This window comes from Trematomus bernacchii, unplaced genomic scaffold, assembly GCF_902827165.1.
Source record: "Trematomus bernacchii unplaced genomic scaffold, fTreBer1.1, whole genome shotgun sequence".
NCBI lineage: Eukaryota > Metazoa > Chordata > Actinopteri > Perciformes > Nototheniidae > Trematomus > Trematomus bernacchii.
In genome coordinates, this window is record NW_022987739.1 from 16,213,914 (window position 1) to 16,226,956 (window position 13,043).

Consider the following 13,043-nt stretch of genomic DNA (forward strand, 5'->3'; position numbering starts at 1 on the left):
TAATATAACTTAAAGAAGTAGGGAGGAAGTCAGCCAACCTTAACCTACTATTCAATGTAATTGTATGCAAAAGTAGGCCTCCTTTCATTTGTCTGTATCTTTAAAGTAACTCATACGAAATGAAATAGTGGAGTAAAAAAAAGTGTTTGTAGCAGTAGAATAAGTAACAAGTGAAGTTTGGGAAACAATTCTGAACTTTTATTTTGAAGGCAGGATAAGTCTTGTCCCGGTTTGGCGCGTGCTCGTCTCTGTGAGCTTGTGTTTCCTGGTAGCCTGACAGCCTCACACAGACCTGTCAGACCGCTCTCATCAGCTGCATGGGCTCAGAGGATCCTCAAACACCCCAGGCCAGGCCTCTTTGCACGACACAGTGTCAGGCTTAATCACTGCTGTTGACATCAGTGTTGTACAGTTTAAAAACAAAGGTGAGTGCGAAGATGTTAGTTTATAAGCGACAATCAAGTTCAAACGCTGGTGACACTAGTCCTCAGAAGTTTGGAGTCCAATTGTATGGATTCAAAAATTAGCCATTTAGACACTTCTAAGTTCTGACACTTTTTCTTTTTATTGAAGTCACACTGTCCAATACAATAAATAGCCTATACAGAGTGAATTCATTGATTTCATGCACATCCCCAGTCAGTAGCCCAACGTTTTCCATTCTAAATATAGAAGCCAAGGGGAGGGTAAGTCATTACTTGAAGGCCTAGGCTAATGCTTACTATAATTGAGCCGGCCTACATATTTGTCTAGCAGTACAGTAGTTGTACCTTTTGTGCAAACATTCAAACATCTGTAAAAGGCACGCTGTAGTCCTAAATAAGCAAACATAACAATTTACTTTGATGTTGTAACAAAAATAATTAAAAAATATATACATCTTGAAACTTTGTTATGAAGAACATATCATCACCTCAGACCATCCCAATGTCCTTGTGTTGCTACTCCGAGTGCTATGAAATATATAGTAGGCCTAGTAGTGAAATGGACAGTACAAAGTGAAATGTTCCAGTTCACATTCAGCACAACAGTTTTTTTGTTGCTTAAACCATACTTTGTCTTTCTTAACCTGTGCTATCAAATTAACAATCAATCAGTTAATCGAATCATTCAAAAACTGATACAAAGGTGATTGGTTTATGATCATAATTACAGAAGACCTATTTTTCAGTCCTTTCGTAGACAGCTTTGCTGTTTCATAATTTTCATTCCTTTCAATGTCACTTATAACAAAACTAAAAACATGCCTATAACAGCTATTGTTGTCAGTATCATGGCAGAAAGGCTTGGCATAAATGACATATTTATATTTGTATTGGGACTTTTATGGTTCCTTATATTAGGAATTGTCTAATAATGCCACAAAAAAGCATTTCACATCCATGCATTTTGTGCTTCCTTAAATTATAATGCTCTTAAACACTGGAATTTAAATTGTTATGCTTTCCTAACATTTTTTAAAACCCTTTTTGACTTTGACTATATGAATTTTACTCAGAAATAAAGAAAGGTGGGAGTGGAATTGTTTTTTCAGGGTTTATACAGCCGAGGAGATGCAGAGACAGACCTGCTAACCGATGGTAAATTCAATTTCATCCATCTCTTCTTCTGTGTCCTCCGTGTCCTCCATGTTCTCTGCAGCTCTTTCAGCCCTCGCTCTCTCACTGGCCGGGATGTAGTTGTCCTCGATGAAGCCGTCATCATCTTCCTCGCCCACAGGGGGGATGCAGTGGGGGTTAATGCCACGTCCTCCATGCATGGCAAATTCCACCTCCAGGCCTGGAAGCAGCAATAGAAGCACCAGAGTTGTACTGCATTACAATAATTTAAAGGTAAGTCTTATATAGATCACCTATTATGCAAAATTCACTTTTTCATGTCTTTTAAACATAAACATGTGTCCCGTCTGTGTTAAGAGATTCTGAAAGTTTCAGGAAAAAAGATTCACTCACTTTTTGTCCTACTAATAAACTGGTGCCATCTGAAGAAGTTTGATATTCTTCCAAATGAGCTGTTACTGATTGTTTTGGTTTTTGTTGCGCAAAAGCAGATATTGTGTCTTAAAATGTCAGTTTATCAACATTTCTTGCGGGAAAAAAGCATTGAAACTATGGCAATGAGCTGAAAGCCAGTGAAATGTACCATACGCTACGCTTAATCCAGACTTATTTGTGAAAGCGTTTATGAACTAGAAGGAAGTAAAACACAGGTGTTAAGGCTTTTGGATGGCTGTGTGTGCGGGATGCAAACAAGCTGCAGTGTATAATATAGCAGCATTTTACCTGCTGCACAAATAAAATTCAAGGTTTGTTAAATAAGGTACTGTATGTTTGATGCGTTAAAAAACAAACCTGACGGGTCACACTGACTGATGGTGTCCACCTCCCTCAGCCGTGTGTGCCTGTAGCTTGCCAGGTAACGCCGGACCACCTGGCATTTAGCCAGGAGGCCGATGAGAACGGAGATGGAGATGGCTGTGACCACAACGGCCACCAAGAACTCCCAGTTGTGAGATACATATGTACCTGCCAAAGTGGCTGCAAAAAACGAAAGTGAATCACATCCTTGTTTTGTGGAAAGCACCTAAATAACCACATTTCATCTCGGTCTCACCTAAGTTGGTGCAAATATTAATGCCTTCAATCATTCAATTTAACATTAACAACAGACAAGATGCCCTTACTTAAGTTCTATCAAAAAATGTATTATTTCAGTTTGTTATTGCAGTTGTGACTAAATTCTTACCATTTTGCGTTGCTGTTGGTGTGATTGTAGAGAGCACGGCATGTGATGATAGTTCCATCTGGCTTTTCTTTGTTTGTGCAGTTCTCCTAAGTTGCTCAATATGCTTTTTGTTGGATGCTCTTGCTTTGGGGCAGCATCCACTTTACCATGTAGCAATGGATCATGGGAGCATAACAAACATACGTCAGTCAAATATCATTTTTGTATGACCTGCTTATTAAGTGCCTCTTAACTGTAGCTGGAAAGGAGGTTTTAAGTCATTAAGCAACCTGGCAGGGAAGAGCTGCTTAATGTTGGGTGTTCTTCAGCAGGTACAAAATAAATGGTGTCTGATACAAATATTGCAGGGCAGGCATCTCCCCAGATGAGGGAGATAGTTGTCTGGAAGATTTCTGTTGACCAGGAGGAAGTTAAACTTTCAAAGCTCCACTAGGTGGCAAGGTTGAGTGACGGGGGACTCCTTGCTTCACTAACAAGTGAAAGGTATTGGCAGCATCATCCTCCTATGTTAGAGTTGAAATAGAACCCATGTCCCTTTGTTGCAGTCAAATTAGGCTCTAGAGAAATGTTGGAAGACAAAAGTGGATTAAATCAGTGTGGATAACACATATATTTCTACAAAGGCATCAGGCAAAAAAGAAACAAAACTATGAATATGAGTAAATTGCCAAGCCCCTTTATCCCGAGTGCCTTGTTGCTTTGAATTCGTTTTGGACTCTTTGTGCGAGCTAATGCATATTTTATGACTGAACTACACAAAGTGAACATGAAGAAACAAATGACCTAAATATTTCACTTATGAAAAGAGAGAGTGTCATCATAAAAAGGAGACACTGCTTGGTTCCTCTAAATCCAGAAGTCATAATTGAGGACAAGCTGTCAGGAGCTCAGGAGGATGTCATCCACAACAGGAAAAGTGTGTCGCAAACAGGAAGTCCCGCATACTGCAGGACCTTCCCCCGTATGCCTAGCTGACAAAAACACTGGTGAAATCACTAATCTGAGTGTGTGACTGTATGTATCCTTCACACTTCACTAGGAGACATATCTAATGATCCTCAAAAGACAACCGACATATAACATGTCCAACAAATACAGGACATGCAGATAGAAAATTACACTGAATATAACCAACATTAGGTTTTAAAGCAACATGTGACACTTTACGGAATAAAACTTTAGATGAGAAGCTTGAACCAGAAGCCCGATAAGTTTAGCTTAGCATAGTGGCAGGAAACATGGGAAAACAGCTTGCTCTGTCAAAAGATAACAACACACATTCTGCATCGTGTTTCTTAATGCATACAAAAAATCAAGTGCTGTTACTTTGCTGGTTGCATGGCAACGGTTCCTAGTCTTAAACAGCGCCCTCCATAACATTGCAATTTGTTATTTTCACACTGTTTTTTACTGAGTGATAGAACGAGATATTACATTAAAAAGTGATGGGTTTTAGCGGTTGATTTTGGAACATTAGGACAGATTTAGGCTAGCTGTAAAACCCTATTTACAGTCTTTGCTGATAGCTACGCGTCCCAGCTGCTTGCTGTATAACTCTATATTAAGTTACAGTACAGATCCCTGTTAATCTTCCCATGTTACTCCCTGCAAGAAAGTGAAAAAGTGCAAGTCAAATCGTGTCGAACTATATGCATTACACTGTAGCTTTATTTCAAAGAGAGAAGATCTTTGTATACAGCTATTTGCAATTTTGCCAGATATTTGCATGCATGAGCCTCTGTGTTGACTCTCTGTGTTTTTAGGGCAGCAAAGATGCAGTCAGACAAGTTCGGATCTTATCCATGCCACTAACTGCAGTTTGTGTTTCACATGCCTTGCTGGCACCTGTATGTTTGAGTTTTTTAACCTGGTGTTCATTTTAATATTGGCAAGGTCATGCTTTATAGGGTCCCACATACTGCAGGACCTTCCCCCGGTCATACTATATTTTTTCTGCCTCTTTTAATGCTTTAGATATTTTCGATCATCCCAGATGTTTTCCAAACAATCACAATCTAAAAGGCTTTGATTAGCTGTATTAATGATGATAAAAGCTCTATTTCTTCTTTCATTTTAAGGACTTTGTACATTTGATAAGCTGGTTTGCAATGAACAGAAACAAAGGGTCTTATGTTAATGCCAAAAGTTGTTAAAGGTATGGGATGTAAGCTCGGATTTATGTTCAAATAAATAAATACCACTCCAATGTCTGTACACTAAATATGAAGCTATAGGATAGGCTTTCCATTTAAAGCTCACTAATAAACACAATATTATTAACTAAGTAATTTAAAATCTACACTTCTACAATCTACTCTTTCTCCAAAATGTGGTTGTTACATGTGTTGAAGTCATGATTAAGATTTGTGTTGGCCTCTCTCTCCTTCTTGGCTCTGAAGTGATTTTTCACAGCAAGAGGGATCCGGCTGCTTAGCACCAGCCATTAGTCCTCTTCCCTTTCGTCTTCTACAGCCATTCTCTTCAGCAGTGTTGGCTGTAAACACACCATCAGGGCTGCCTTTATCTCTTCCTGTTCAGTCCTCACACAGGCAAAGCACAACCAAATATACACACCAAGCAGCACAGGACTGGGAGTTATGAGAGAGAAGCCTGGGAGCCAGAAATCTACGTGTGTCATTAGTGTGTGTGTGCTCTATGTGCTCCGCAGTGACTGTTTGTAGGTGAACATGCAAGTGTAAGAGGCTACATTTGCATCTTTGTCTGCATTAATCTGTGTTTAAATATCATTCTCAAAGCGAGGAGTCAATTTTTCTTAGTCATTCTTTGTTACAGTGCCCCAAATTGTGAGTTGTGTCATTTTAGACACTAATGATGGCCAGAGGGTGTGAAAAGTTCTTTCTGCTATCTAACTGAATAAAACATCAACATTAATCCCATTGTGGAGTGTGATCACATTCCTTTGAACATAACTAACTGTAAGCAATTCATGGGTTTAGAATTTGATAATGATGGTGCAGATGTCAACTTTGAACTACTTTATACAGTTTCATACTGAGCTATTTAAAACGTGCTTTTAAATTGTTCTATACGTTTGACTCCACTACATTTCTTAGACAGCTATAGTTGGGACCTTGTAGACCCTTTTCACATGTTAGATGCTTAAGTTGTTAGCATTGTCACAATAACTTATTTTTCCTGCAAACTACTAGTTTCACGGCCAAAGGGTCCAGTATTTAACCTAAAAAGTGCCAAATACACATTTGTAAAGCAGAACATTCTCTTTTGTTCTTTCCTATCCTAATAATCATCTTGTAACACATCAGATGTCTTGTGTTCTGCTGCAGGTGGCCAGAAACCTTAGCTAGTTAGCGCTCACTTGACTAAACTACCAAACTGTATTTACTTAGTTTGTAACAAAGAGCTTGACTTTAAAAGGAAGAAAAACTGCACACAAAAGTTTGGATTGATATAGCAAATCAGACAAATTCTACTAAGCACACACCTCTATCCCTGGCTAATATTATCATACATTTTCCTACACCAAAGAGACGTCCTTTCTGTTGACCCTGGCCCCAACAAACATGCAACAGGCCTCCCTCTTATCCCTTTGCCAAGATCTCTAGGCCTATTTCTGTCTTGCTTTGAAAATGTGTGGAGGAGTCTGGCTGTGCCATTGTTTGTCAACGATAATGGCAAAAGGTCTGATAGTGAGTTAAAAACCAGCTGGACGTTGTGTGAGTCCCAAACCATTTAAAGCATGATCATAACTCATGCGTTAAATCAGGGTCAGTGCCTGTGTAAAATATCTGAATAACATTTTAGCTATTGCTAATCTGTTTTCCGTTTCTAGTTAAATGTCCTAATAATTCAAGTGAAGTTCCCTCAAATGTTATGTTTGGTTTTTGCTCTTCACTCCTGTAATAATGGCAGCCAACAGAGAGACTTAGGGAAATAACAACTCAAATCCAGTAACGTTAAACTCACAAAACATCAAACTAAATGACCTGCATCATCACAAACAATGATATTTAATATTTAAAGATAGCCTTAGCTCCTTGCATTAAACAACTAACTGAAGATGCTAATGATGCCTTACTGTTTTGGGTGAAAACAGCAATTGGCTACCATGCAACAGGTGCAGGAACATGTTTGGCTACCCGGTCACTGAAATGAAAACACTGTGACGTTGACTATTCTGTATTGAGAAAGAATACACTTTTTTGAACTGAACTTTCACTGCAAAGACTTATAAAAGTCAAATTAATTTTACTGGCAATAATTCAGTCAATCAAAACATCTGAGAATGTATGATTTGGGAACTATTTTTGTATCCCTTGTTTTAGCACAATGGGACATTTTTGGTCCAATAATTAGAAATGATTTCATTATGAGTCTCACATGATAAGCTATTTATTAACAAGCAAGTCAAGATTGTCATGTGATCTTTACATAGTACAACACAGTCAGCAGACGGCACTGTCAAAGCTCCCACTCTTAGCTGTTGATTTACAATCTTACCTGTTCACCTGTCTGTGTAGTTTTCCTCGAGCTTCAGCGAGTTCACCTTGTGTCTCTCCGCTCTCACAGTACACATCAGCCTCTACTACATTTTGTTTTGCTTTGTATGTAAAATGGAGAGTGGGTGTGCAAAGGTTGACCAAGGTTTGCTCTGCAACTGCTTCCCAGAAGGACAAGTTAATGAGTTACTATGTAACTAAGGTGTGCTCCCTCCCGCCTACTTTGGCTCGCTCCGCCCAGTGGCACAGCAGACCTGGTCAGAGCCAGCGCTGTCACTCAGCAGAGCCAAACCAGGAAGAGATCAAAATCATTTAGGACAAATATTTCAAATATTTCACATGTTAACTACCATTGAAAAAGTGAGCAACCAGTAAAACCTGCTTGAGTGCAAACAGACATTGTGTAGACTGCTCCAGTGAATAATACAATAACCTTTATTATCAGCTTTTTGTAGCCTTCCCTTCTTGTAGTGTGTTTGAGTGTAGTTGAGTTAGTATGGCTGCTACGTGCCACGCCTTGTTGTGTTAATCTACAGTGTAAACCCTTCCCTCTGTCCTTTCCAGAGACGGGAGGAAATCAGACAAGATACAGTTTGTGGCGACAAGGAGTTTTGTTTGTTTAAGACGTACAGCCCAAGAGTAGAGAACAGATCTCTGGTGGCCCCGAAAGGAAAAGCGAGGTTACCCTGAAAACAATAGGGCCACTTCCTGGCCACTCTGCATCTTTACATCTCCCTCCTTTACTCTTCCTCCCTCCCTCCCTCCCTCCCTCTGCATGTTCCAGGATGCCTCACGCTGCATGTCTTGGGGCAGATGGCAGGGACGAGGAAGGGTTGGGACAGTAAAATGATAAGTCAGCATCAGCTGAAATGTTTCCCACGGCCACTTGGGCGGTTTGAATATTATAGTAATTCGATGCTTTATCTATGACTTTTCTTTAAAAATGCTCTGATCATTGATTTGATAATTGTGGGCAAGTTTGGTCATTCCAGCAGAGGTATAGATTTGTTTTGGGATGAGAACAAGTTAATGGGTTTGTTACTTTATCACCTATTATTTTGTTAGCAAAGACTTACTTATTTACAGACCGAGTTTATGCAAAGTTCATGAGGAAATATTTTGCTATTAAAATTCTAAATGCTCCACTATGTAAGATGTTACTGGGAGCACACTGTACTCTAAAGAATCAAAAGTAAAATATGGAAAGGTTCCCCATCTTATGGTAAAATGTACAGATAAGTAAAGTAATTGTACTAAAATAAGTAGCCTTAAATAAATACTTTGTATTAGGTGGGAACTTGTGCACAGGAAGATATTTAAGTTCAGATTTTCCTAAACGGTGAAGATGCAGCTTTGGGAAAAAAGTCAAATGAAACGTTTTGATATTAATGTCTTCAGTCGATTATATTGCTAAACATATAAAAAGGTCAAGGTCATTAGTGGTAGTGGTGAATATGTGTCTCAGATCCTTGATAAGATTTTTTCGAGGAGACCAGGGTCTTTCCCCACTCGTTCTACAATGGGATGTTTACTGTGTGTCCTCTGAGTGAAGTGGTGGGGGTCGCTTCTGAGGTCACGGCCCCTTCTGTGTGCAAGATGTGAAGGCCTTGCTAAGTCTTTTAGAAGCAGGGAAATAACAACACGTGTCACACTGTACATAACAATGGATAGTTGGTCTTAAGGAAAAGCTATGTGACAAACAAGCCTGCAACTGGTCAAGTATCACAAAGAGACAGCAGGCTACAATTATCACTTTTTCCTTCTTGCCTTTTAAAAAAAATCCTGCTGAACCATTGTGATGTGCAACCACCTTACTATACATTTTACAAGGTGACAGACACAAATTGTTCACATTTTTGTAAGTCCATATGTGGGCTCCATCTGGAAATATGATAATGTGAGTGAGGCTCCCCTGCACATCTGCTTTAAATCTGTAAATCTGGTAATGAAACAGCTGCAGATGTATTTAAATCCAAGATAACTCTCTTTTATTGTAATGAGTTGTAAATAAAATGTGATACTCTCTATTGAGGCTCTAATTTCATTAATCAAGGTGCCGTGTGTTATGTGGTCCTTCACATACAAAAACAACCATTTGTCTATTTTCCCTTCATTCCTTAACTCGCTTTGATGACCCAGTTTCAACAAAAAGGTAATTTACGTTTTAACAAATTGAATCTTATACAGTTTCCAATATATATGGGCTCATACATACATATACATTTGTTTGTCTTGAGCTCCTGCCACTTCTTGCAGGCGTAATACTACAGAAAGAGAAGAAATGGATACTATTCATATCAGTTTCTTTCTTTGGTGTTGGAGGAGTGTTTATTTTAAATGGTTTACTGTTCATGGTTGAAGGTGAAGTGAAACGTGCGTACCAAAGCATTCAGGTCCATTTCTAATGACCTGAATGCTTCCCTTTCGTGAAAAATGATTTATCCGAATGGCGTGTTAATCAGTAGTTTGAGTTACCTCACTGTTTGTTTTTGGATGTTATGGTTGTCTGAACACACTCTAACAGAGGCATAACAGTACAGTGACTGATACACTTGCTGTAGAAAAATGTCACAAGCACAGAAACACACCCTCTGTGGAAGTGTGAAGAACGAGCTGCATTAAAAATGTCAGCAGCTCACAGTGTACCTCTGCCTGGTTACTGCGGATCTGCTAACTTCCTGTCAAAGTCCATGAAAGATCCAAATGTGCATTTTTATAATCCCTCAATGCTGTGAAGGTATTTATGCTAACGATGAAAGTGCTACAGGATTCATAGTTGAGGAATTTGTGTTGGGTGGGTCTCATAATGACACTGGAGAAAGACTTACTACAACTTATTTTTCTGTTTTTACTTGCAGAAGAGATATGTACTGGCAACCTCCTCAGAACAGGTCCAGTCTTTGTGAAGAAAGGAATTACTAAATATTTAAAATGATACACACATTTTGCTCTTGGCTACTTGGTAAATCAGTAAATTGCGCAATTATCTTGTTTTTTTTATGGAACTATATCCAGCTGCTCAGTTAACACTGTAATAAAATATTCATATATTTGTAAGGGACTGAGAGGCAGAGTAGTGGGAGGCACCTACATTCCCAATAGGTGGCTCCACCCGCTGCCAATTAGCAGTATTGGGACCAGGTGTGGAGACCTCACACCTGGTGCTAATCACTCCCTCAAGGGAGACAAAGCACACAGAGTTGCTCAGTTGTGTGTGGCACATGGAGGGAGCAGGAGGCTCCCAGCGTGAGGAAACATTTTTGTAAAGCTGGTAAGTCGGTTAGCGGCCCGGCTACGTTAGCCTTTGTTTAGTTAAAGGTATTTTTGAGTTTGTTAGCAATAAAGCCTCTTTTTGGATTTGAACACTGCCTCTGTCGTGATTGCTGCACTACCACTTTTCTCTTTATCTGCCCTGTCCTGTTACACTGGTGGAGAATGCGGGCATAAAGACTCTATTGGTGGTGTTGCAGTCAGAACAATTTTTTTTTTACGTTTTCAAGATGGAGGATGTACTAAAGGAGTTGGTGCGTATTTCTACTGAGCAGCAGACTCTGCAACGGCAGATGATACAGGAGCAGCAGAAACAGAATGCACTTCTCCACATGGAGGTCCAAAAATGCCTTACAGCAGCCTCTCCTGTCCAGAGGGAAGCAACCATGCAGCCTAACCCAGGTCGATTCATCCCCAAAATGACAGAGAGTGATGAGATAGAGGCCTACTTAACGGCCTTTGAGCGCACAGCTGAAAGAGAGGGCTGGCCAAGGGACTCCTGGGCTGATCTGGTTGGACCGTTCCTCCTGGGCCCGGCACAGCAAGCTTACTTCGACCTCCCTCCGGACCAAGCAAAGGATTACGTCGTCTTGAAGAAGGAAATCCTGGCGAGGTATGGCTACAGCTTAGCAGCAAGAGCCCAGCGGTTCCATGAATGGAAATACAAGCCAGAGTTGTCAGCCAGGGCCCAGATGTATGACCTAGGCCGGGTAACCAGAGCCTGGCTGACATGCAACCCCGAAAAGTTAAGTGTTTTAGAGAGGATAATGATGGACAAATATATTCGGTCTCTGCCCTATGAGATCAAGAAAATGACAAGCCAGCAGAATCCAGCCGGTCTGGATGAGTTGGTTAACGTAGTGGAGAGCCACGTGGTCACAGCGGACCTGCTTAAGTCCACACGACCAGACACCGAGTGGGGCCGGAAAGTCAGTGGGGAAGCATCACGGACTAGACGGGCACGAGAACCGCGATGGGAACCAGAAGAGGTAAGGCGACGACAGTCCTACCTGCCAGAGGGCCAACCGCGTTGCTACCAGTGTGGGGAGACAGGCCATATTGCCCGGGACTGCCCAGGGAAGGATGAGCTAATGCCGACCGCCAACTCATCTGGTGCAAGGCCCTGCCACCTTCTTGACTCTTGCTGGGTACAGGAAAGCTCCCTGGCTCAAATGATACCAGTCAAAGTAAATGGAAAAGATGCAGAGGCGCTAGTGGACTCAGGAAGTGTGGTAACCCTCATTCAACCCCACCTCCTCGACCATTTGCCATCTGAAGAGACTGTGCCCGTCTCCTGTGTCCATGGGGACACTAAATTATACCCCACTTGCCTCATCCACCTTACCACAGTTAAAGGCAGCTGTGAGATGAAAGTGGGGGTGGTTCCTTCCCTACCAGTCCCAGTCTTGGTGGGGCGAGACTGCCCACTATACAAGCGCCTGCGGCACCAGAAGGAGGTGAGTCCCAAAAAGCACAAGCGTGCCAAAGGAAAACGAGAGAGGACAAACTGCCACCCAGGGTACTTCTCCTCAGCAGTTCCCCAACGTTGTGTGTGCTGTGCCGGAGGAGCAGAGAGGCAACCAATCTTCCAGTGCAGACGAGGCAAATGATAACCCTTTTGTTGCTTTCCCTGGAGACCTAAGCACAGGTCATGAGGAGGGGGAAGTCTCATTGCTTCCAAGTTTGAAGGGCCAGTTCGGGACCGCCCAGATGGAAGACCCCAATCTGTTGCATGCACGCAGCAATGTTACGGAAATAGAGGGAAAACCAGTTCCAGGAGTGGGTGAGCTTACATGTCCTCATTTCCTAATAAAAAATAATCTGTTATACTATGCCAAAGAGGTTGAAGGTCAGCGAAGAGACTTGTTGGTTGTCCCAAAACAATATGTGTCCACAGTGTTGCATCTGGCTCACAGCCATGTCCTAGGGGCCCACCTAGGGGTTGAGAAGACAAGGCAGCGGATTGGGAGCCGGTTCCACTGGCCAGGGGTGGTAAGGGCTATAGAGGATTATTGTCGCACCTGTGTTGAATGTCAAAAGATGAGTCCCAAGCCACACTTTAAAAGTCCCCTAATACCTCTACCGATAATCGATGTACCGTTTTCTCGCATTGCCATGGACTTAGTGGGGCCGCTGGTGAAGTCTGCCAGGGGACATCAGTATATTCTTGTGATCCTTGACTATGCAACCAGGTACCCGGAGGCCATTCCCTTGAGGAACATGACAACGAGAGTGATTGCACGGGAGCTGCTTCACCTGTTCAGTCGAGTTGGGATTCCTAAAGAGATGCTAACAGACCAAGGCACTCCCTTCATGTCCAAGATATTGAAGGATCTCTGCAGGCTCTTCAAGGTAAAGCAGCTTCGTACATCTGTCTACCATCCGCAGACAGACGGATTGGTAGAACGCTTTAACAAGACGTTGAAATCCATGTTAAAGAAGGTTGTTGACAAGGATGGTCGTAACTGGGACCAGCTTCTGCCCTATGTCCTGTTTTCAATCAGGGAAGTTCCACAGGCTTCAACCGGTTTCTCCCCCTTCGAGCTGCTG

At 41.6% G+C, this 13,043-nt stretch overlaps 2 protein-coding genes across 5 annotated transcripts; one reads left to right on the top strand and one right to left on the bottom strand.

The window, feature by feature from the left end:
* Window positions 1–539: 539 nt before the first annotated feature.
* Window positions 540–7,402, bottom strand: cunh1orf210 (chromosome unknown C1orf210 homolog). 3 transcript variants are annotated; one of them, XM_034147501.1, is made up of 5 exons: window positions 7,225–7,402; window positions 5,086–5,239; window positions 2,746–3,302; window positions 2,352–2,537; window positions 540–1,779 (listed from the first exon to the last, which is right to left on the bottom strand). In XM_034147501.1, the coding sequence occupies exons 3-5, from the start codon at window positions 2,801–2,803 to the stop codon at window positions 1,571–1,573; spliced, it is 453 nt and encodes a 150-aa protein (XP_034003392.1). In that variant the 5' UTR covers window positions 2,804–3,302; window positions 5,086–5,239; window positions 7,225–7,402; the 3' UTR covers window positions 540–1,570. The 3 variants fall into 3 exon arrangements, with proteins under 3 accessions (XP_034003392.1, XP_034003393.1, XP_034003391.1); XM_034147502.1 differs by lacking the exon at window positions 5,086–5,239 and having other exon boundaries at window positions 7,233–7,402; XM_034147500.1 differs by lacking the exon at window positions 5,086–5,239.
* A 3,095-nt stretch (window positions 7,403–10,497) lies between these two features.
* On the top strand, window positions 10,498–12,808 carry LOC117495110. Of its 2 annotated transcripts, none has more exons than XM_034146188.1 (2): window positions 10,498–12,485; window positions 12,686–12,808. In XM_034146188.1, the coding sequence occupies exon 1, from the start codon at window positions 10,724–10,726 to the stop codon at window positions 12,101–12,103; it is 1,380 nt and encodes a 459-aa protein (XP_034002079.1). In that variant the 5' UTR covers window positions 10,498–10,723; the 3' UTR covers window positions 12,104–12,485; window positions 12,686–12,808. The 2 variants fall into 2 exon arrangements, with proteins under 2 accessions (XP_034002079.1, XP_034002080.1); XM_034146189.1 differs by having other exon boundaries at window positions 10,498–12,276.
* Window positions 12,809–13,043: the final 235 nt, after the last annotated feature.